Source organism: Rhinopithecus bieti, unplaced genomic scaffold (assembly GCF_001698545.2).
Source record: "Rhinopithecus bieti isolate Rb0 unplaced genomic scaffold, ASM169854v2 scaffold_13351, whole genome shotgun sequence".
NCBI lineage: Eukaryota > Metazoa > Chordata > Mammalia > Primates > Cercopithecidae > Rhinopithecus > Rhinopithecus bieti.
Window position 1 is genome coordinate 4,046,453 of NW_016807514.1, and position 23,863 is coordinate 4,070,315.

The 23,863-nt window shown below is 59.3% G+C and overlaps 1 protein-coding gene across 1 annotated transcript; it reads right to left on the reverse strand.

The window, feature by feature from the left end:
* ATAD3A (ATPase family AAA domain containing 3A) lies at positions 1-23,275 on the reverse strand. The gene is made up of 16 exons (XM_017882518.1): positions 22,965-23,275; positions 19,369-19,445; positions 18,046-18,147; positions 17,686-17,745; positions 16,257-16,326; positions 14,864-15,029; positions 14,561-14,630; positions 12,302-12,457; positions 11,651-11,707; positions 11,258-11,383; positions 10,829-10,953; positions 9,931-9,982; positions 7,793-7,863; positions 6,463-6,630; positions 4,865-4,973; positions 1-765 (listed from the first exon to the last, which is right to left on the reverse strand). The coding sequence occupies exons 1-16, from the start codon at positions 23,167-23,169 to the stop codon at positions 619-621; spliced, it is 1,761 nt and encodes a 586-aa protein (XP_017738007.1). The 5' UTR covers positions 23,170-23,275; the 3' UTR covers positions 1-618.
* Positions 23,276-23,863: the final 588 nt, after the last annotated feature.

Sequence of the window (23,863 nt, forward strand, 5' to 3'; positions counted from 1 at the left end):
TGAGGCACCTGTGGGACTTTAATAGGTAAACAGACCCCAGCTCCAGCCACAGGCTTGAACTGGCCAGCTGAGCGTGGCCTCAGACGCTGGCCAGGTTCCCTCCTCCCGGCCACAGCCTGGGGCTCTCAGGGCCACCACAGTGCACAGGGCTCTCGGGGTGTGCCGGCTGCAGTGGGAAGCAGGCTTCAGGCCACCCCACCTCGGTCTGGTCCTGGCAGGCCCCCCAACACCCGACTCTGCTGTGGGAGCCGAGAACAGAGACATCACCGGCCCCTCTCCTGCTGCCCTGGGGGGTCAGCCAGCACCCACCCTCCCCGTGGCATGGGCAGGGGCTGGGGTGCAAAGCCTCCCCCTCCCACTCCGAGTCACATGGAAAATGCGTCTCCCAAGTGTCTTAAGGGGCAGGACGGAGGCCTGCCCCTCCCTAGCCAGTGCCCACAACAGGGGGTGTCCTGGGGGGCAGAACGGCCGCCCCCACCACAAGCTAACCTGGTGCACAGAGGCCCTGGGCACAGCCCTTCCCCATCCAGGAATATTTCCTAAATGTGCAGGGGCCGGAAGTTGGGGGTAGGAGGGGTCCACTGACAGCCTCCGTGAGGTGTGGGTCTCGCCGTGGACTCAGGATGGGGAGGGCTCGTCCCCGCGCCCAGGCCCTTCTGACTTCAGCCAGCACATCTTCTGCTGGTGCTGCTGGACAGCATCTTGCACACAGGCGTCCATCATGGCCTCGGTGAGGACCCCGTCCTCGGAGGCATACGCCGTGGCCTAGTGAGGAGAGAGGGAGCTGAGGGAGGCCGCCGTGGGAACCCCCCACCCCCAGTGCACACCAGGGCCCTGAGGTGGGGAGGGGCCAAACCAGGCCCCTGGGTGGGGAGGGGCCAAACCAGGATGGCCTCAGGGTGAAACACAGGCTTCCCGCACCTCGGCAGAGCCCAGCATGCGTGTGGACACCGGGAGCGGCCCCTGCAGTGCCACAGGCCTGCCTGCGTCCTCAGCACTGCTGTTTCTCAGTGACTTTCTAATAACAGAAAGCCCGAGGCCAAGCCCCACTGACGGCTGACCGAGGGCAGCTCCCAAGAGGCCGGGGAATTGCAGACCCTCTGTGTGTCTCAGCTGTAGCCAGGCAGTGCCCCCGGGTCACACTGCACCTCAGACCCTCAGACCCTGACCCTCACCAGCCACCAGGGCAGAGGCAGCCACTGCCCACCTCAAGGCACCAAGGCCAACTCTGCCCCCACCTCCCTGTACTCCTGGCACAGGGCTTGGCATCCAGCACACGGAGGCTGGAGCTGCTGGGACTGGGGCCCTTGGTGCTGTCTCAGGCAGCCTAAGGTCCAGCCCTTCCGCCATGGACAGGTCACTCGCCATCCCAGTGCCAGTGAAAGGCAGCCAGTGGAAGGGCGTGGAGTCCCCAAGGGGAGCCACCTGTGGCCAGGGTGAGGGTGTGGGCACCGCACCACTGGGCACCGTGTCAGGAGTGCAGCGCGAGGACGCCTGGAGGAAGCCAGGCATGGGGGATCCGCTTCCAGACGCTTGGGGGTTTCCTCTCACCCCATCCGGCTGTGCCTCCCAGAGGCAGGATTCATCTCACAGGGTAAAGGGACAGCACCACACCATCCTCCCACAACACGGCTGCCACGACAGAACCTGCCATGGGGATGACCATGTGGTGCCCGTCCCCTCTGGCACCACCCACCCCTCGCCAAGAGCCACTGTCTGGGGAGACACCGACTGGAGCTGGACCGCCACTGTGGCTCAGGGGCCCAGGAGTGCTCAGCATCATTTTTGGTCTTGACCCGACCCAAGAGAGTTCAAACAGGTGCAGGAACCCTCAGGGTGCACCCGAGTGGCTGCACCTCACCCAGGGCCTAGTGGAGGAAAGGGGCTGAGCAGATGCTCACGGGGCCACCCCACCAGGAAGCACGGGACCTGGAAGAGCCCACCAGAAGTGACAGCTAAATGTCATGTGGCCTCCTGGGTGGGATTATGGGGCACGACCCCGTCCCAGGTGGGGCCAACAGTGACACATGACGTTCACCACGTGGCAAGGCCCCGGGCCTGGGAGCTCTCTGTGCTACCCTTGCAACTTTTGTGAGAACCAAAAATCTTCAAACTATAAAAGGTCAAAGACAAAACCTGGACCTGATGTCTTCACGTGTGAATTCACAAAACATGAAGAATCAGCAGCACTCCTCAAACTCTGGGACAAATTGAAGAACATTTCTCACTCATCCTAGGAGGCCAGCATTACCCTGATATCAAACCCAGACAAAGACACCACAAGAAAAATGACAGGCCAATATCCCTGATGAGCATCGCTGGCAAAGTCCTCAAGAAAATGCCAGCAGAATGAATTCAGCAGTATAGTAAAAGGACTCTACACCACGAAGCAGCAGGATTTATTCCTGGAATGCAAGGATAGTTCAACATACGAAAATCACTCAATGTTCCACATATGAAATGTTCATACAAAAATGAATTGATACTAGCAGAATGGAGGACAGAAACTACGTGACCATCTCATCTAATTTAGGAAAAACATTTGACCAAATTCAACACCCTTTTATGAGAAAAACATTCAAGAGGCTGTGTGCGGTGGCTCACGCCTGTAATCCCAGCACTCTGAGAGGACAAAGGAGGCAGATCACCTGAAGTCAAGGAGACCCACCGCCTCGGCCTCCCAAAGTGCTGGGATTACAGGCGTGAGCCACCGCGCCCGGCCTAAATTATTATTTTGTTTATTTATTTATTTATTTTTGAGGCAGAGTCTCGCTCTGTCGCCCACGCTGGAGTGCAGTGGCGCGATCTCGGCCCACTGCAAGCTCTGCCTCCCGGTTCACGCCGTTCTCCTGCCTCAGCCTCCCGAGTAGCTGGGACTACAGGTGCCGCCACCAGGCCGGTTAATTTTTTTTTTTTTTTGTACTTTTTAGCAGAGACAGGGTTTCACTGTGTGAGCCAGGATGGTCTCGATCAACTAACCTCATGATCTGCCTGCTTCGGCCTTCCAAAGTGCTGGGATTAAAGGCGTGAGCCACTGCGCTGGGTCAGCACAAATTATTATTATTTTCAGTTTTAGTTTTAGTTCTTTGAGATGGAGTCTCACTCTGTTGCCAAGCTGGAGTGCAGTGGTGTGATCTCGGCTCATTGCAACCTCTGCCTCCTGGGTTCAAGCAATTATCCTGCCTCATCCTCCCAAGTAGCTGGGATTACAGGTATGTGCCACCACACCCAGCTAATTTTTGTATGTTTAGTAGAGATGGGGTTTCACCATTTGGTCAGATGGTCTCCATCTCTTGACCTCGTGATCCTGCCTCGGCCTCCCAAAGTGCTAGGATTACAGCTGTGAGCCACCGTACCCGGCCTATTGCTATTTTTTTGAGATAGAGTCTCACTCTGTCACTCAGGCTGGAGGACAGTGGCACCATCTCGGCTCACCGCATCCTCCGCCTCCTGGATACAAGAGACTCTCCTGGCTCAGCCTCCTAAGTAGCTGGGACTACAGGCATGCACCACCAATATACCCAGATAATTTTTGCATTTTTAGTAGAGGTGAGGTTGGCCACGTCGGCCAGGCTGGTCTTGAACTCCTGGCCCCAGGTGATCCTCTTGCCTCAGCCTCCCAATGTGCTGGGATTACAGGCATGAGCCACTGTGCCTGGCCCAAATTATTCTTATTTTTTAAGACAGGGTCTCGCTCTGCTGCCTAGGCTGGAGTGCAGTGGCACAATCACAGCTCACTGCAGCCTCGACCTCCTGGACTGAAGTGATCCTCCCACCTCAGACTCCCAAGCAGCTGACATTACAGGCATGTGCTACCAGGTCCGGCTAATTTTTTCATTTTTGTAAAATTTCCAGGCTGGTCCTGAACTCCTGGCTTCAAATAATCTGGCTGACTTGACCTCCCCAAATGCTGGGAATACAAGCATCAGCTACCACCATGCCCGGCCTCTGCTTTCTTAGTTGTAGAAACAGACCTGGTCCCAAGTGGGGACAGCCTAGAACACAGACCTCAGCTGACCCGTAAGAATGGAGTTTGAGATCTGGGGCTCTTTGTCACAGCGGCATAACCCAGCCTGTACTGACTAATACAGCCCCTATAGACCCCGGCTCCAATGTTTAAATCAAGGTACTTGGCTACTTCATTAATCTGACACATATTCATTCAAAAGCGCTGCTAGGTTGAGTGACCAGGTTGTCACACAGACTCGGCAGACACCAGAGGCGGCGATGCGTGCGCATGGCCTTGGTGTTTTCGGCCCCACAGACCTGGTTTTGCTTTTCCAGCAACCTCCAAAGACCAAAGCTTTCTGGATGGCCACACCCACTGCTCTGAGTCCTGGTCCCCCGTCCCTGGAGCAGCCACGCAGCTGCAGGAGTGGGGCCTCCACGGAACAACTGGCTGTGGGACAATCAGAGGCCACTCCCACCTGTGTGTCAAACAGGACCAAGCCCAGGGACTTGGTCCAGAAAACACAACGTCCCTCCATCCCGACCCCCCGACTCACACAGGGCCTGTCCTGACGAGCATTTACACCAGGAGGTGCCTGTTGGCCAAGGTGAGAGTCTAAAGCCTCCCGCCCCACCCAGCAGAGCGCAGGCTACTGCAATGATGGACTATCTTCCAGAGAGCCCCGTGTGACCGTCAGCCACTAAAATGGGCCCACCCTCCTGAAGGCATGAGCAGGTGGGCACCGCCATGTGGAGTGGAGTGGCCCAACTGGGGCGGGTGCCCCGTGTCACGTCTATGCACAGAAAACCCCTCAACAGAAGTTCCCGCGTGACACTGGTGCTGGGACAGGCACAACTGAGTGTCTCCGCAGCAGCTGGGCTCCCGTCTGGGTGGGTGCGCCTGAGCCTGACTCACCTGCCAGGACACAGCCAGCTGAGCGATCTCCCTGCCCGACATGCCCTCCGTCAGCCGAGCGATCTCCGAACACTTCCTCCCGTAGTCAAACTGGGCCAGCTTCAGACGCCTGGGGAAGGAGTTCCCAAGTGGGCCGGCCAAGGCAGCAGCTCCCACACCACGAGGTAGGGACTGGAAGACGGGCAGCCAGGCGGGCACCCATGCCAGAAGTCCCCTTGGGAGGGGCCCTCTCCCTGTGACAGCCCAGCTCTGCACCCTCTGTCTGCTGCAGGCCAGGCCCAGACTGAGCAGGAAGAGAGCGGCTGCAGGGCCTGGAGATAGCCCCAAACACTCCTCACAGCAGCCCTGCCCACAGCTGCTCACACAGCACCCACAGGATGCATGGCCTTTACGCTGGCAGTGGCAGGGCCCTCAATTCTAGAAAAGCATCTGACTGAAGGCCACAGACTCCAGTCATGGTGCCAGGGCTACGAGCAGCCGTGGGGGTGGGGGAGCCCAGGGCAGGGGAGGGCATAGGGAAGCAGGCCCAGACAGCTGGGCTGGCACGGAGCAGGCGGCAGCGGCAACCAGGCTCTCTTTTGTCGTCACTGGCGACAGCAGGGATTTGGGTCAGGTGCACAGAAGGACTCAGAAACCAGGGCCCTGGGGACGCCAAGAGGTGGAGCAGCCTCTGCTCATCTGGAGTGTTCCGGAGGCAGCCGGCGCGTGGCCCCAGGGCCCCTCATCGCCTGGAGGGCTCTGCCCACCGTGCCTGCTGCACCCACCGCCAGCAATAGGGAGCCTGAGAGCCTCAAGGCACAAGTGCAGCCGGAGCCACGTCCCACACCATGAGGCTCCAGGGCCGGGCGTGGCAGCTGGAGGAAGGCCAGGCCAGCAGCCAGCAGGGGACCACGAGGAGCCTCTCCCTCCAATCCCGACACGGGGGTCTCAGAGCAACATTCCACGTCACCTCCCATCGGGGTGGCTAGGCACAGGATTTCCTTACAGCCTTCCGTGGAGTGAAGAGGAATGGAAAAGAGGCCGAGCACAGTAGCTCACATCTGTAATCCCTGCACTTTGGGAGGCTGAGGAGGGTGAATCACTTGAGGTAAGGAGTTCGAGACCAGCCTGGCCAATATCGTGAAACCCCGTTTCTACTAAAAATAAAAAAAAAATTAGCCAAGCATGGTGGTGGGTGACTGTAATCTGAGCTACTCAGGAGGCTGAGGCAAGAGGACTGTTTGAACCCGGGAAGCAGAGGTTGCAGTGAACTGAGATCCGGCCACTGCACTCCAGCCTCGGGGACAAGAACGAGACTCCGTCTCAAAAAAAACAAAAAAAGGAATGCTGAAGGTTTGTAAGTGATGGTGGACTCTGTCCCCAAACCCGAGGAGACGCCGCCAGGCTGTTCTCAGGTGGGGATGAGGAAAGGGGGACGGGACTTCCCTGGATGTGGCCTCTGGGACTCTTGGGGCCCACAGGCTCCTGTGAAAAACTGCAGGACAGGGAGGTGGTGCCCACCCCTGTGACAGGGCCTGCTGGGAGCGTCTGGAGAGCAGGGGCGGGGTGGGCCCTGAGCAAGAGTCCCTGGACAGGGGGTGGGTGAGCAGGACACTTACTGCTTTCCTTCTGTGGCCGGCTTAAGAACATACTTGTCAAAATACATTCTCACCAGGCGCTCCCGCTCCTCCTGCCGCGGCAGATCGAAGTGAACCATCACGTCGATGCGGTCGTTGATGGCCCAGTCGAACTGCTCGGGCTGGTTGCTGGCCAGGACCAGCATGAACCTGCGGGGTGGGGATGAGGATGCTGGGGCTGGTGGCCGAGCTGCGCCGAGGGGAACGGGGCCACCTCAGCCCCCACAGGAAGCATCTAAAGCGGCAGGAAACATGAGGACACAGGCACAGCCCTGGTCGGCCACCTGCCCCAGTGTACCCAGCTGTCCCTCCGCCCGGCTTCCTGGGCCTCTGTTCTTGCCCCATATGGCACTTCCCTGCTGACCCTCGCCTAGCCTGAGAGGCAGCGCCGGGACCACCACCACTCCTGCTGCCTGAGCCCCGCTGTGCTGGGAGCAGAGAAGCGGGACCCAGATTCCATGTCTAGAGTGGCCACATGAGCCAGGAATAAGACCTTGGGGGCCCGGGTACAGCGGAGGCTCAGCAGGGCCTCAGCCCTGCCTCTCTGAGGACCTGAGCCAGGGCTCCAGGGAGCGTCTACTGGCAGCAGCTGAGCCAGGGAGCCCAACACGCATGAGGAGTCGGCCACGGCCGCCCAGCAGGACTTGATCCTCCTGTGACACATGATTGGGGCTGGAGGGGCCCAGGAGACCAAGAAAACTCAAACTTAGGGGATTTGGAAGGAAGTAGGGAGCCTGCTGTGGGGCGATCACCATACTGGGGACCTCTGGGCAGAGGCTCACGGAGGACGCACAAAGTGGGGAGGGCCCCAAGCCTGGAAGGTGCATCCCCGTCCAGCATCCGGGCGGGGGACCAAGGCCCCAGGCTCCACCCAAACACACAGGACCTGCTCGTGCCCAGCTTCCCGTGGGAGCAAATGTGTCTCCATCTCCCACCCCAGGGCACCCACACCCTCCAAGGGAGGCCCCAGCAGAGCCTCAGACGATCAGACCACCTCCCTTGCAGGCAGGCACAGGACAGAGTTAAACCTAGGGGCAGAGGACCTGCAAAGCTGGGCGTCACGCACAGGGCCGTGAGGACAGGACTGACCCCGGGCTCTGCCCAGGAGGGCCCTTGCATGTTCTCAGTGACGCCCCATGCTGTCCCGAGCTGGGTCGTTCCCAGGGGACATCGAGAGTGGACATGTTGAGGCCACGGAGTATACCCCAGCACTATGATTCCAGGGCCCCTGAGTCCCTCGTGGGAAACCAGGGACGACGGCTGCACAGGCCCTGCACCCGGGACGGGCCCGGAACCCAAAGGGCTCCCTCACTTGCTGCTGTGCTGGCCCGTGCGGTACAGGAAGGCGTTCAGGGTGGCCCGGAGGTCCTCGCTTATTTTCTCCTACAGAGAAGGTTCCGGCTTTAGACACCAGGAGCAGAGCCTTGTAAACAGCCACAGCAGAAGGTCCCACAGGCCTCCCTCCTGCAGGGAGCAGGGACACGGCAACTTTCATGGATCTAGACCCAAAAGCCTGACCAGGGCCAGGGGCGGTGGCTCATGCACGTAATGTAGCATTTTGGGAGGCTGAGGAGGGCAGATCACCTGAGGTAGGCAGTTTGAGGCCATCCTGGCCAACATGGTGAGACCCCGTCTCCACTAAAAATACAAAAATCAGCCAGGTGCGGTGGCACACCTGTGGTCCCAGCTATGTGGGAGGCTGAAGCAGGAGAATCACTTCAACCTGGGAGGCAGAGGTTGCAGCAAGCTGAAATTGCACCGCTGCACTCCAGCATGGGCGACAGAGTGAGACTGTCTCAAAAAAAACAAGAACAAAAACAAAAACAAAAAAACCCCTGACTGGGCATGGGGGCTCATGTCTGTAATCCCAGAACTTCAGAAGGTCAAGGCGGGAGCACCTCTTATAGCTCAGAAGTTTGAGCCCAGCCTGGGTAACGAGGGGAACCTGGGTGGCAGAGGTTGCAGCGAGCTGAAATTGTACCGCTGCGCTCCAGCATGGGAGACACAGTGAGAATCTGACTGAAAAAAAAAAAAAAAAAAAAAAAAAGCCTGACCGGGCGTGGGGGCTCACGTCTGTAATACCCGCACTTCAGAACGTCAAGGCGGGCAAATCTCTTTAGCTTAGAAGTTCGAGCCCAGTCTGGGCAACGTGAGGAAACTCCATCTCTACTAACATTACAAAAAAAATTAGCCGGGCATGGCACTGTGCCCCTGCAGTCCTGCCTACGAGGGCGGCTAAGGCAGGAGGACGGCTTGAGCTCAAGAGGCCGAGGCTACAGTGAACTGTGATCGCGCCACTGCACTCCAGCCTGGACGACAGAGACCCTGTCTTAAAATGATCATTAAAAGGCTGGGCGTGGTGGATCACGCGTGCAATCCCAGTATTCTGGGAGGCAGAGGTGGGAGGATCATTTGAGGTCAGGAGTTTTCGACCAGCCTGACCAACATGGTGAAACCCCATCTCTATTAAAAATACAAAAAACGGCCAGGCGTGGTGGATCATACCTGTAATCCCAGCACTTTGGGAGGTCGAGGCGGGCGGATCACAAGGTCAGGAGATCAAAACCATCCTGGCCAACACGGTGAAACCCCGTCTCTACTAAAAATACAAAAAAATTAGCCAGGCGCGGTGGCAGGCGCCTGTACTCCCAGCTACTCAGGAGGCTGAGGCAGGAGAATGGCATGATCCTCGGAGGTGGAGCTTGCAGTGAGCCGAGATCGCACCACTGCACTCCAGCCTGGGGGACAAAGCGAGACTCTGTCTCAAAGAAAAAACAAACAAACAAAAACAAATAAACAAAAAACGTAACTGGGGATGGTGGCCAAAGCATGTAATCCCAGCTACTTAGGGAGCTGAGGCAGGAGACTAGCTTGAATCCAGGAGGTGGAGGTTGCTGTGAGCCAAGACTGCGCCACTGCAAGCCAGCTTAAGCCATAGAGCGAGACTTCCTCTCAAATAAATAAAAATAAAAATAGACCAGGGCATCCGGGTGTGGTGGCTCATGCCTGTAATCCCAGGACTTTTGGAGGCGAAGGCGGGCGGATCACCTGAGGTCAGGAGTTCAAGACCAGCCTGGCCAACATGATGAAACCCCATCTCTACTAAAAATAGAAATACTGTCTGGACAGGGTGGTGGGCACCTGTAATCCAAGCTACTTGGGAGGCTGAGACAGAAGAATCGCTTGAACCCAGGAGGTGGAGGCTGCAGTGAGCCGACATTGTACCCCTGCACTCCAGCCTGGCTACAGAGAGAGATTCCATCTCAAAAAACAAAACAAAACAAATCTCAAAAGCCATAACTTAACTTTCAGCTGACCTAAAAAATGCTATTTTTCACACAAAACTTAGAGAGAAAAAGCCATTGATCAGAGGGCTGCAGCCTGGCCCAGGGAGATGTCTGTGCCCACTCCACCAGCCCCGTGGTCAGACAGAGGCTCAGTGACACTCACAGTGGCTCGTTTCCGAAGGAAGGCGTCCGCTTCGTCCACGAAGAGCAGGAGGCTGTAAACGAAAGGGAGGCCAAGCACGACGAGAGTGACACCTGTAGCGGCCCACAGCAGCGTCCGGCTGTGGCGGGAGCAGGCCGAGTGGGCAGATCCCCAAGGGGTGCAGCCTCTGCCCCTTAAGGAGCCCTAAGTCCTGCATCTGACAGAAGCCCATCAGCCTGGCCTCTGGGCAGGTGACCACGGCCCAGCCTCACAAGGCCCCGGGAAGCCAACGGCACACGGGGGCGACAGACTGCCCCGTAGGCTTCACCCCCACCCGGCCCAGTGCAGCGCTGGCGGCCGCTCAGCGTCCACACCAGGGGCAGGATCTTCTAAAGTGAAAGGTCAAAGGTCAGAGGGGAGGGTGCCAGCCATGAGCGACGTGGTGCCAACGGGGACAGCTGAGGTTGCAAGGGTGCCCAGGCTGTGCCCTGAGTGCGGTCACTGTGGGACCTATTGAAGGGTGTGTGCCATGCTGTCTTCGGCTAACTTCCAAATGGTTCTACCAAAAGGAGCCGGTGCCCACGCCCACCTGCACGCGTGTTGGAGGGAGGGCGGCCATGGAGGAGGCGCCCCTGCAGCTGTGAAGACCCCTCTCCCCCTACACCCACCCACCTCCCTTCTGCCCTGAGCCAAGTATCCCACTGGCAGCCTCCACACACTGGGGGCCTCGTGTCCACCAGGGTCCACACTCAGGGGACCTTCCCTCCGAGGGACCCTCTGCCGGGCCTCCTGCGTGGCCACAAGGACAGAGCTGCTGAAAGACCACGAGGTCCCGGAAAGCCACCTGGACCCCCTTCCCCGAAGGCAGCCTGCTGGGCCGCAGTGAAGGGCCTGTGTGCACGCTGTGGGGACGTCTCACCCGCGCCAGCTGGTATCGGCCCAGTCAAACAGCTCGTGCATGGCGGTCACGCCTTCCCGCCCCATGGGGGCCACGTCCCCGCCTGTCATGATGGCGTAGTCCATGCCCGAGTGCACAGCAAGTTTCTAGACAGGAAGAGTGAGGGGAGACAGAACAGATGTTCCCTCTGCCTCGGCAAAGCCTGCACACTCCACCTGGAGTGTGGAGCCCCTGCCGGGCGTCTCTGCCTGGAAGCCACAACCTGCCAGACAGGAGACGTCCCGACTGGAAGATGGGAGGCGCTGTTGCCCACACCAGCACACTGACCCTACATGAGGGTGGGCAAAGGCCTAAGGGGAGTCCACTTCCCAGGCGGCCGACCCCCAGACACCTGCAGGCTGGTGAGACCCCAGCGGCCCCTGGCCCACCTGCGCAGCCAGGTGCTCCCACCTTGGCAAACAGCGTCTTCCCAGTGCCTGGTGGCCCGTACATCAGGACGTTCCTGTACAGGCTGCGGTTCTTCTTCGTATTCCTTGTTGCTATGGCAATGTCGCGCACTCGCGCTTCCAGGCTGGGCTGCCAGGGAAGATGGGGACTTGGGGGACACACTCAGGGCCCACGGAAGCCTCGGGGGCAGGGGCTGCAGCAATGCCCTGGTGCGGACTCCACTCCTCGGGGTGCCACTCAGCTCACGGGCAGCCTATCCCTGGCATGGTCCCAGCAGTCGCATCTCAGAAGCCGAAAGCTCCTGGGTGACACCTCGAGTGCCAGCAAGGGCCACAGCCTGGCACATCTCCGGGGTCCCCTCCCTGCACCTCCCCCGGCCCAGGCACACCGACTTACACTCAGCACAACACCCTCCAGCGCGTCCTGGGGCCGACTGAGGAGCCGCCGGCTGACCTGCCGGAGGGGAAGGGGAAGCGCCATTGGGTCACCTGCCACAGCCACGGCACAGCCACCAACGCACAGACACACTCGGTAACACACCGAAACAGAGCTGCCCCAAAGCACAGCCAGGACTGGCCAGGAGCTGGAACCCCATCCCACTGGGAGACAGGGTGACTGTTGCAGGGATTGGGGGGCATTTTCCGGTTCCTTATTGGTTTTTATTTCATTAACCACCCACTGAGTGACCTGTGGAGACCTCACCACCCCCGTGTGGAGAGCAGGCACCTCGGGGGCTGGCCAGTGGCGCGGCTCCCCAGGGAGGCCGCCAGACACCGTGGCCTGCAGCAGCTTCCCTGACACAGAGCCCCGAGCAGGGGAGACCGAGGCAGACGGGCGAAGGGTCTCACTGATGCAGACCCCTAAGCTACAGCACTGGACAGGAAAACCCAGGCGTGATGCAGCATGCGGGTGCCGGTCATACGGGGAAAGGGCAGGGACAGGAGGGTGTGCGTGGGCAGGAGGGTGTGCACGGGCGGGCTCTGCTCATGGTGCAGAGGGGACTCAGCCAGGAACCGCACTCAGGGAGGGCCAGGCCCGCGCCGCTACCTGGAAGGGGTGCTGCAGCGCCTCCAGCACCGTGATGCGGGACGTCTCCCTCACCAGGGACGGCTTCCACAGCCGAGCCTCGATGAAGCGGGCCGCGGCGGCTGTCCCATTCTTGGCAGAGTAGACCCCGCCAGCCAGCAGCGTCAGCCCAAGCACCTGCAGCAGAGACACCGCACTGGTGTGCCTGCCCCACCCTCCCTCCCTCCACCAGCGGGAGATGCACGGGGCTGCCCCCACCCTCTCTCTGCCCAAGGGAGAAGCACAGGGCTGTGTGCTGGCAGCACAGGAACCCGAATTCCCCGCCCCGAATCCCACAGTCACTTGGTTACAGGAGGCAGGTGGGGCCGCCACAGCGCCCTCACTCAGGGCCATTTTCTCTGCAACTGGCAGCATAAATCCTGCAAAGCCCCGGTCGCTGCACAGGGCCCTGGGCAGACCCAGCCGGATATGTCACAGGGCCACACCCTCTGCTACTGTCTGGGCCATTAAAAATGGTACTTTCTTCCTGGAAAACAAGGCTAACCCGAAATCTCTAACTCGTCTAAAAAATCGATTAGGCCGGCTGGGCGCGGTAGCTCAGGCCTGTAATCCCAGCACTTTGGGAGGCTGAGGCGGGTGGATCACCTGAAGTCGGGAGTTCGAGGCCAGCCTAACCAACCTGGAGAAACCCTGTCTCTACTAAAAAACAAAAAATTAGCTGGCCATAGTGGCACATGCCTGTAATCCTGTCTACGTGGGAGGCTGAGGCAGGAGAATCGCTTGAACCCGGGAGGCGGGGGTTGCAGTGAGCTGAAACCGTGCCATTACACTCCAGCCTATGCAACAAAAGCAAAAGTTTGTCTCAAAAACAAACAAAAATGTAGGTCAGGCCTGGTGGCTCACCCGTGTAATCCCAGCACTTTGGGAGGCCAAGACAGGCTGATCACTTGAGGTCAGAAGTTCGTGACCAGCCTGGCTAACGTGGTGAAACCCCATCTCTACTAAAAATAGAAAAACTGCCCGGGCCTGGCGGCACAGGCCTGTATTAGCTGGGTGTGGCGATGTGAGCCTGTAATCCCAGTCACTCGGGAGGCTGAGGCAGAACTGCTTGAACTGGGGAGGTGCAGCTTTCAGTGAGCCGAGATGGCGCCACTGCACTCCAGTCTGAACACAGAGCAAGACCCTGCCTTTAAACACAAACAAAGTCAACGGTGCATTAAGCAGCTCCCTCCTGTTCTCATGTGACGCCGTCTCACCAACACAGGTGGAACCACCACCGGTGACATTCACCGTCACACTGGCGAGGCCACAGGCAGGCGCTGCAGTCACAACACAGGGCGCCAACACCACGGCAGAGCAACTGCCCACTGTGTGCCAGGTACCTACTGTGTGCTGGGCACGAGGGGACGGAGGACACAGCCGTGTGCGACGTAGTGCACCATCACAGCAGGCCGGAGCCTGAGCACAGAAGAGTGAGGCTTTAAGCGAGAGAGGAATCTGTGAACTTCAAACTCTCAGGGTTTTATAAGGACTAAAGAAGGTTTTTGCAAAATGGAGTCAGGGTCTTTTTTTTTTTTTGAGACGGAGTCTCGCTCTGTGGCCCAAGCTGGAATGCAGTGGTGGGATCTCGGCTCACTGCAACCTCCATCTCCCGGTTCACGTGATTCTCCTCCCTCAGCCTTCTGAGTAGCTTGGACTACAGGCGCCCACCACCATGCTTGGCTAATTTTTTGGGTTTTTTTTTGTTTTGTTTTTTAGTAGAGATGGGGTTTCGCCATGTTAGCCAGGATGGTCTCGATCCCCTGACATCATGATCCACCCGCCTCTGCCTCCGCCTCCCAAAGTGCAGAAATTACAGGTGTGAGCCACCACTCTTGACAATTTTTTTCTTGAGACAAGGATTTGTTCTGTCGCCCAGGATGGAGTGCAGTGGTGCGATCTCAGCTCACTGCAGCTGCGACATCCCTGGGTTTAAGTGATCCTTCTACCTCAGCCTCTCGAATAGTGGGACCACAGACGCTGCTACCACACCCAGCTAATGTTTGATTTTTTTGTAGAGATGGGGTCTCACTGTGTGGCCCAGGCTGGCAACTGTGGTTTCTTCTTCCAGCTTGAGAAGGGAGGAGCAGCTGTGGCCAGCAGGTACAACGTGGGTTTGCTCTGTGCTGGCAAAGCACCAGGGCCTGTGCAGAGCCAGCAGGGACAGGACCCGGGGCTCCAGGAGGCCCCCACAGGCGGCCCCTCAGCCACCTCCCAGCCCTATTTTATAAGAATGTTTACCGTGGCTGTCACTTTCTTCTGATCCGTCAAAAAAGCATGGAATCCTTCCCCAAACAACGTGCCAGCCGTCCTGTGGGGAAAGCAGTGATGTGACCAGGACGGACAAGAAGATCCACGCCACGTAGCAAGAGCAGGTTGAGGCCCTGAGATGGCGGCCTGGCCTTGCCATGACAGAGGGGCAGTGACCCCACCAGGGAGCCAGCCAACGGCAGCCAGGCCTGGAAGAGCTGGAGCGCCCCGGGACCAGCGACTCACACCTGCGTGGCTCCGTCTGCAGCCAGCATGGGCCTCGGCAGCGCTCACCTGATGGACTCCAAGACGGTCTGACGGTGCTCGGCCGCCTTCAGGTGGATCTGCTCGCGGATGATGTCTGCGTTCTCTCGTTCGGCCTTGGCACGTGCCCGGGCCTCAGCCTCCACTCGCAGTATCTCGTTCTTCTGCCGCAGCTCCATCTCCCGCTCCACGGTGGCTGCCCCAGAGAGGCAGGGCAGCTCAGCGCCACACAGTACAGCACGTCTGCCTCCGTCCACACGGTGGACAGCCCCACGCCACGGACCGGCCCACCCTGCTGGCAGGCTAAGGCCACGGACAGGCCTACACCGCCACCAGGCCCACACCACGGACAGGCCACCACGGACCAGCCCAGGCCACTGACAGGCCCACACTGCCAACAGACTAAGGCCACGGACTGGCTCACGCCATGGACAAGCCCAGCCCATGGGCAGGCCCACACCACAACCCGCACCATGCCACGGACAGACACACACAGGCCTTTGTAGGAACGGTGCACATGCCAGCCCTGCCCATGGATTACAGCCCCTGAAATCCGACCCAGAGGCCCAGGCACCTTCTCAGGACGTTCCCTTTAAAGCAAAGAACTGGAACGTGGAGTTCCCAGAGAAGCCCCCCTCACACAGAAACACAGCTGTCAGAACTCAGAGACGCGTGCCGTGCCGTGTGTCTGGCTATTGAATAGTAAATGTGCACACCCCACCACAAGCCCATCCCCGGTGAAAAGTGGTGACAAACATTCGCCTGGAGCCCTCACCGACAAATGCCACATGGCACCAAATACCTGGGATCCTCATTGGGGATAGTAAAGATAGTAAACAGGACAGTACAGACCCATGTTCTAAGCAGAACACAGAGACGCACGCCTGTAATCCCAGCACTGCGGAAGGCCAAGGCTGGTGGATCACGAGGTCAAGAAGTTCAAGACCAGCCTGGTCAACATGGTGAAACCCTGTCTCTACTGAAGATACAAAAAAATTAGCCAGGTGTGGCGGCGGGCACCTGTAATCCCAGCTACTCGGAAGGCTGAGGCAGAATTGCTTAAACCCAGGACACGGAGGCTACAGTGAGCTGAGATTGTGCTACTGCACTCCAGCCTGGGTGACAGAGCGAGACTCCATCTCAAAAAAAAAAAGAAAAGACCCATGTTCTTCCCATGAAGCGAAGCAGCTCCTGCCCTCCCCGCACAAGCCCTGGTGTCTCGCCGCAGGCACAGGTGTCTTCTCAGTGGGAGTCCGACCCCAGGAAGCCCTGGCAGCCTTGCCCACTGCATTGGTAGCTATGAGGGGCTCAGGCTCAGTGCACGCCGGGCAAGTGTCTGTCAGGCGCTGAGGTCCACAAGCAGCCCCTGCTCTCCATGCTGCCACCATGGCCTCCGCCCCAGCCAGGAGAGCAGACAGCCTACCTCGCCGCATGGCCTCCTGCTTCTGCACTGACTCTTCCTGCTTCCGTAAATTCTCCTCATTGAGAAGTTGCTGAGAAGAAGCCGTAGAAAAAGAGAAAAGCCTTTAAAACCAGAAAAATGCTCAACACCAATCCAGAGGTTGTGTCTGCCCCAGGACCATGGGCTCCAAGCGTCCCGCGCACCTGGGGGCCTGCAGATGCCACAGCCTGACACAGACACGGGTGACATCGACCGGGACAGCAGTCGCTGAGGGGCTGCTTTCAGGAGCCCAAACTCCCCAGCGGCAGAAACAGCCCCCACTGCAGCTTCCCTGAGAAGGGCCACTGCGCGGCAGACCTCCCAACACCACCGCCCTGATTCAGGCTGTGCTGAAGGAAGCCGCTGTCTTCTGCCAATTAAACGTTAAAGCTACAATGGCCACAACAGGCAACACGTGAACCCCACCTGTGAGCTCAGGACTGAGGGCGACGGGCCCTAAGGAGCAGGGAGCAGATGTCACCGAAGCTTTTCTGATGGGCCCAGAGACCTGCTCTCTGCCACTGACCAGCCATCACAAGCACGACCTCCCACGCTGCCAGCTGGGCACCCGGGTGGGAGACAAGGAGGCTCCACGTGCCTGGAGAGCCTCTGCTGCGGAGACCACGCAGGGGGTGTGCAGGGGGTGATTCTGCCCGTGTGGGGGTGTATGCGCAGGGGGGGTCTGTGCCTGTAGTGGGGGATGTGCCCATGCAGGGGGGGTTGTGCATGCCCATGTGGGTGTGGGCGGGGGTGTGTATGCCCGTGTGCGAGGGTGTGTGTGCCCATGTGCGGGTGTGTGTGCCCGTGTGTGGTGTGAGGGGATGTGTACGTGCCCGTGTGCGGGGTGTGTGTCCATGTGTGTGGGGGTGTGTACCTGTGTGCAGGGTGTGTGTGCGTGTCCGTGTGTGGGTGTGTGTGCCCGTGTGCGGGTGTGTGTGCCCGTGTGCGGTGTGTGGGGATGTGTACGTGCCCGTGTGCGGGGTGTGTGTCCATGTGGGGGGATGTGCACCTGTGTGCAGGGTGTGTGTGCGTGCCCGTGTGTATGGGGGTGTTTGCGGGTGTGCGTGTGTGGGCCTCTGTGGAGGGGTGTGTGTGTGTGGGCCTATGTGTGCAGGGGTGTGTGTGCCCTTGTGTGCAGGGGTGTGTGTGTGTGCATGTCCGTGTGTGCAGGGAGTGTGTGTGTTCCCGTGTGGGGGGGTACCTGTGTCTCCCTGTACGTGTGTGCACACGTCTCTACATGTGTGCCTGTACACGTGTGCCAGTGCGCGTCTGTCTGAGAAGTTTCCCCTGCACTAGCAACCACCATCAGCAGCCCCAGCATTCTTGTCCCACGGCCTCTGACCCACCGACCTATACGAAGCGGCCTACGTTCTCGGGGACGCAGGCACCTGGCAGGGGAGGCTCAGCTCACCTGCTGCTTCAGTTGGTCCTCATAGCGCTGCCGGGCCAGCTTGTCTTGATACTGGGCCCTCTGCAGGAGAAGAGGGCGGCAAGGACACATCTCAGCCGGGAGCTGCACTCAGGGCCAACCCGGCCGGGCACCGGGACTCCCACGCGCCATCAGCCTCACACAAACATGCGGGGGGCGGGGACCTCCCGTCCGGCTCAGCAGTGAGGGACTTTACAGGTCTTAGGCGTTTGTGCAAGGCTGTTCCAAGGGCAGCTCCAAAGGCTGACTCCAGAGCGCCCGGGACCGCACCGGGTTCCTAGTCCTGCCCTGAGCCATTCCCTGGAGTCGGGCGGCTTCCCTTGCGGCCTCTCGCGCTCTTACCGCCTGGTGCTGCCGCGTCTCCTCGCTCAGGGTCTTCCTCCTTTCCTCGGCCTGCGCCCGGATCTGCTCGCTCCTGAGCTGCTCCACAGCGGCCTCGTACTCCTGCAGAGCACAGCACCCACCAGCTGGCACTTCTCAGGGCTGGCACTGCCTGACAGTCCCTCCTGTGTCTGCACGGGCCCCGGCACGGCAGACTCCGTACCCGGACTAGTGTGTGCAGCAGGCTCAGGGCTTCCAGCTGCATCTGCACCCAGGCTCAGGCCCTGGAGGAATCCAGACCCGCAGGCAGAGAAGCACCAGCAGAAGCCTGCGAAGGCGCCAGGGAGGAAGGCCGGACACCAACCCCACCCCCAAGGCTGGTTCTGGGCAGCTCCGGTCAGGTGCTCACTTTTGGACCGTGATGAGGGCAGAGCTCATGCCAATTCTAGGAATCCTGCTGGGTGGGCCGGGTGTGATGGCTCTAACCTACAATCCCAGCGCTTTGTGAGGTCAAGGTGGGTGGATCACCTGAGGTCAGGAATTAGAGACTAACCTGGACAACATGGTGAAACCCCATCTCTACTAAAAATATAAAAATTAGCCAGTTGTGGTGGCGGGCTCTTGTAGGCCCAGCTGCTCGGAGGCTGAGGAAGGAGGTGGAGGTTGCAGTGAGCCGAGATCACGCCACTACACGCCAGCCTGGAAGACAGACTGAGACTGTCTATAAAAAAATAAAAATAATAAGAAACAGGGCGGGCACAGTGGCACATGCCTGTAATCCCAGCACTTTGGGAGGTCAAGGCAGGTGGATCACTTGAAGTCAGGAGTTCGAGACCAGCCTGGCCAACATGGTGAAACCCTGTCTCTACTAAAAATATAAAAAGTAGCCAGGTGTGGTGGTGGGTGCCTGTAATCCCAGCTATTCAGGAGGCTGAGGGAGGAGAATTGTTTGAACCCAGGAGGCGGAAGTTGCAGTGAGCCCAGAAGGCACCACAGAACTCCAGCCTGGGAAACAGACTCCATTTCAAAATAAATAAATACATAAAATAAAACAAAAAAAATCCTGCTGAGCATAATGAAATAAGGTGAGAACCTCAAGAAGACCCAGGTCCTCCAGACGACAAGACACCCTCACCAACACTGGTCCTTCCTCTCGGGTGGCACTGCAGCAGTGTCTCTCACCTCCCCTTGTTTCCTTCTGTGAAATGAGGCGCCCACGCTCGGCCCTGGGCCCCACTACTGCCCATGTACACGTCGCTGGCCCTACCCACCGGCAGTAGCCCAATCTCCACGCCCGAACCCCATGTGCACCCCGGCCTCCGGGCCCGTGCAGGCCCCACTCACTTTGAGCTTGGACTGTTGCTCCAGCTGCAACGTCTGTTCCTGCATCTGTGCCAGATTCAGGGCGTCCTTGGCATAACCTGTGGATGCAGGGGCACGGAGGGCAGGTGTTAGGATACCCGGATGCCACTGGACAGGCATGCACATCAGCCAAGGGGTTTTCTGGAGTCCACAGCCACGCCTCAACCTCAAAGCCCCAAGCCCTGCCTCACCATCCTCCTTCCCAGTCAGACCTGGCATGACGATGCGCCGTCCCCAGCACACGGGCTGGTGCATTTGTGGGGTTTTATCCCCCACGGACGGCCTTGGAGAGTCACATCGGGAAGGCCATCCCACGTGCACGGGAGGAGGCTATTTCCCAATTCAACGGAAAGTCAGGCGATGGCTAAAGGGTCCTCTATTTCTTCACGTTACATACGCTTTTCCTAAGCTTCCAATGGCTATTGTCATTGATCTGCCATCAAGCACGTGCAGGCAAGAAAGGGAATGAATAAGAACTGGATACCAGCCAACACGCCCAGGGTGACGAGGGCAAGCGTACGACAACGTCCCCAGTTACATTTTGTTCCTAGTGGGGAGCTAACATAGGTCGACGTTTGGGTGTTCTGGGACAGAAGTGCGCATTCTCCGAGCTGCTGAGGCCTAAGCATCGGGTCTCAAAATTTTCTGGGATGACAGTTTTCCCATCACAAAATTTTACCATAAAAATCTTCTGGCCGAGCACGGTGGCTCACTCCTGGAATCCCAGCACTTTGAGAGGCTGAGGCGGGTGGATCACTTGAGGCCAGGAGTTAAGAGACCAACCTGACCAATGTGGTGAAACCCCATTTCTACTAAATATACAAAAATTAGCCAGGTGCAGTGGCGCATGCCTGTAATTCCAGCTACTCTGAGGCAGAGGTGGGAGGATGGCTTGAACCCCGGAGACAGAGACTGCAGTGAACCCAGATCACACCGCTGCACTCCAGCTGGACAGAGAAAGACTTAAAAAAACAAATCTCCAGGCTGGCCAACATGGCGAAACCTCGTCTCTACTAAAAAGACAAAGAAAGGGCACGGCAGTGCACGCCTGTGATCTCAGCTACTTGGGAGGCCGAGGCTGGAGAACTGCTTGAACCTGGGAGGTGGATGTTGCAATGAACCGAGGTTGCACCACTGCACTCCAGCCTGGGTGACAGAGCGCATCTCCATCTCAAATAAGTAAATAAATAAATACATCTTCTAAAACAGAAAGACACGTCCGTAAAGCAGGCAGGGACCCCCGATGTTCCTGGGTTGGGGCTTTGTTCCCGTCTCTCTGCCTCCCGCAGGCCGTCTCACTTTTTGAAGCCTTCAGAGTCAACTGAAGCAAACACATCACTAACTAGAGCTCAACGTTTGTTCTCAGTTCAGGTGTAATTTTTGGAGGTGACTGACACAGGCGTGAAGCACCGTGGGGAGCACTCATTGCATTTAGACAGAGGCAGTGATGCTTTGGTGTTTGGGGTGGCTCTGCTTGGGCCTGTAGTTAGGCACGAACTGGCCTGACGGGCATCAGCGTCAGATTCCGGGAAGGAGCTTGGAGGCCACCCTCGGGGGCCCCAGTAACCACAGCACAGATGGGACAGGGACCTGCCTCTCAGGGAAGACAGTGCCAGGGTTTGGCTGGTGAGCTCAGGAAGCCAAGGGCTGAAGGGCCCCGGTGCCCTCAACCACTCTCACTCTGACCCAGAGGGGGCCCGAGGGTGTGTCAGCCCCCAGGGTCTTGCCACAGAGCAGTGACAGGAACGTGGGTGTCACAGTGAGGCGCTCTGCCTACCTCCTCCCGAGGGGACCTTTGGCTGGGTTAAGCTGAGGCCACTCCCTCCCCTGAAAATGGCTCATTGACAGTTCCCACCCCCAGTGACTCTGGGGAGGATGAGAGGGGAAAGAGCAGGTCCGGGGCTCGTGTGGCCTCTCGGTTATTAGAATGAGAACAAGCATTCACCACCTTGGGGTGACCCTGTGCCAGGACGTGCGTCCCAGTGCATGGATTCACACCCACTGGGCACGAGGGTCTCCGCCAGGCACCCCTCTGTGGAGTGCAGGGTGAGCGCTGGTGCTCTCAGACAGTTCTGGGACGATGTGCTGCTCTGGCTTCCAAGGACAGGCCGCAGGAGGGGTCAGGGGAGACCCTGGGAACGAGGCAGCATGGGGCTTTGCCTCAAGGGACAGAGGAGGCAGCCAGGCTGTGAGGAGGAGCCGCCCGTGTGCCCGGAGAGCAGCAAGGCCAAAGCAACGGGTTCCGGCTGAATCTCGGCGACCCTGCTGCCAGGAAAGGGGCACAGAGGAAGCCAGGAGGGGACGGGCTTGCAGAGGGACTACCAGGCAGATGGGCAGGGCAGGGAGCACCCGGGGAAAAAGAGGTCCAGGACGGAAAGGGAGCGGCAAACTTTGGAGAAACCTCTCCCACCAGCCAGCAGTCAGGCCAGGAAGGAGGGAAGGGATAAAAATGAAAGAATGAAAGAGTCCACACCTGGAACAGAATCCATAGGAAACAAAGACTGATGGAGGGCTCCCCACGGTGCACCTGGATACCCTGCTGCAGGCCCCGCTGGACCACAGAGAGGGCAGGCCAAGGCACTGGCAACCCAGGCACAGCAGACTGCGGATCAGGGGCTCTGGGGCTGCCAGGACTGGAGCAACTCAGAGGCACAGGTCTGCACCATGGGGAGGAGGCCCTCGCCGGCCTGAGGCTGCTCAATCAGGCCTGTACCACTGATAACTAAGATTCAGCTTCTCGAAGTGTGACAAGTTTCGATCTCTAAGTGAAGTTAGCAGGTGAAAACCCCCAGGAATTAGGAAAGAAAACAACCCTCCAAATGAGCCTGCAGCAAGAAAGTCCGTCACCAAAGTCCGCTGTCCTCCGAGGTGCCTTGAAATCCAGCCCTTGATTCCCATCCTAACCTGATCATTAAAATTACCCAGCAAGGCCATGAGCAGCGGCTCACGCCTGTAATCCCAGCGCTTTGGGAGACCGAGGTGGGCGAATCACCTGAGGCCAGAATTCAAGACAAGCCTGGCCAACATGGTGAGTGCTCACACCTGAGGGCACTGGGTAAGGGATTTCCTCAAGTTGGGCAGCACGGCCTGACCTGCGGTTCACAGACCTCGCCGTGCAAACGCTAACGTCTTCCAACAAGAACTGCAAATCTGCTAGACTCTCGTTAGAACCAAGTAACTCTCAAATATGCTTCCCTCGTTGTGTGGAAATTGCTAGCAACCACCCAACAAACCCATCTACCCATATGGCCACGCCTTGGCCTGTGCCACGTGGAGGCAGCAAGCGCAGAAAGATCCCACGCACTCGGCGGTAACCGACAGACCAGGGCCAGCCCCAGGCCCTGACCTCCGCAACCCGTGAGCGCCACCTCCGCACCTGACCCGCTCTTGACAGCTGCAGAGGTGCAAAAGGGTGACGGAGAGTCCGATCCTCCCGGCACGCGAAACGGCTCCGGCCGGGGGTGCTCCGGGGACGCAGTCTCCCCGGGAAGTGGCTGCCGACAGCGGCGAGGAGCAGCAAGGGCCAGAGCTCCCGGCCCGGCCCGACCGTCCCACCCGCCCGGCTCCGCCGCACTCACGCGACTGCTCCAGCTCGCGGGCCGCCTTGGCGGCGCGCTCCAGGCCGGTGGGGTCGAAGTTGCTCCATTTGTCCTTGGGCGCCGGCCGGTCTCCCAAGCCGCGGTCCCCGCCGCCCTCGGCCCCGGGCTGCGCGGGAGGCAAAGGCAGCGGCGGCCCCGCGCCTTCACCCCTGGGGCCCTTGTTAATGCCGAAAAGCCACGACATGCTCGCAGCCCCGCCGCCAGGACCCCAACCCGAGTGTGACTCGCGTGCGTCCGGGACAAGCCTCCACGCGCCGCGAGCCGGTGGCCAAGACCACTGCGCAGGCGCGACACACCCCCTTCCTCCCGGCAATAGAAGCGGGGAAGGGACCCGCGCGCAGCCCTCGGATTGGCCGCCAGGACAGTGACGCCACAGCGACGGCGCCGCCATGGCGGAGCGTGTTCTGGGAGCCAGCGGGCGGGAATGGGGGGCGGGAGTAGGGCGGGTGGGGTGAAGCGTCTGGCTACGGGAGCCACGCCGGGACAAAATTCCCGAGGGACGTATGCGAACCCGGGGCAACGTCTGCCAAGCACCGCGACCGCGTCGGTCCGTTGCCAGGGGCTCCGCGGAGTTCCGGCCTTGGCGGCAAGGGGTGGCAAGTGTCCAGGGAGCGCCCCGCGGTGAGTCCAGGACGCAGAGAACAGTCTCGCGGGAACCTCACCCGAGACAGCACTGGCGCCCGGGAGAGCCGAGCCCTTCCGCGATGAGTCGGGGCCATGGGGTCGCTGCGCCAGGAGCTCAGGGGAGGCGCCTCCCCTCCTCCGTATCTCCGCATGGCCCTAGGGCTCCCCACAGAGGGAGCCGGGGCCTCCCGCCCAAGACCGCTGAGCGGCCCCTTCCCACATGGCGCGCCAGCCAGCTCCTCTTGCGGGGCTTG

Coding starts and splice junctions, on each gene's coding strand:
- ATAD3A (XM_017882518.1), bottom strand. CDS start 23,169: ATGTCGTGGCTTTTCGGCATTAACAAGGGCCCCAGGGGTGAAGGCGCG. Junction 19,446..22,964: donor CCGCGAGCTGGAGCAGTCGC/GTGAGTGCGGCG, acceptor CTGCATCCACAG/GTTATGCCAAGGACGCCCTG. Junction 14,631..14,863: donor ACCGTCTTGGAGTCCATCAG/GTGAGCGCTGCC, acceptor CTTTCCCCACAG/GACGGCTGGCACGTTGTTTG.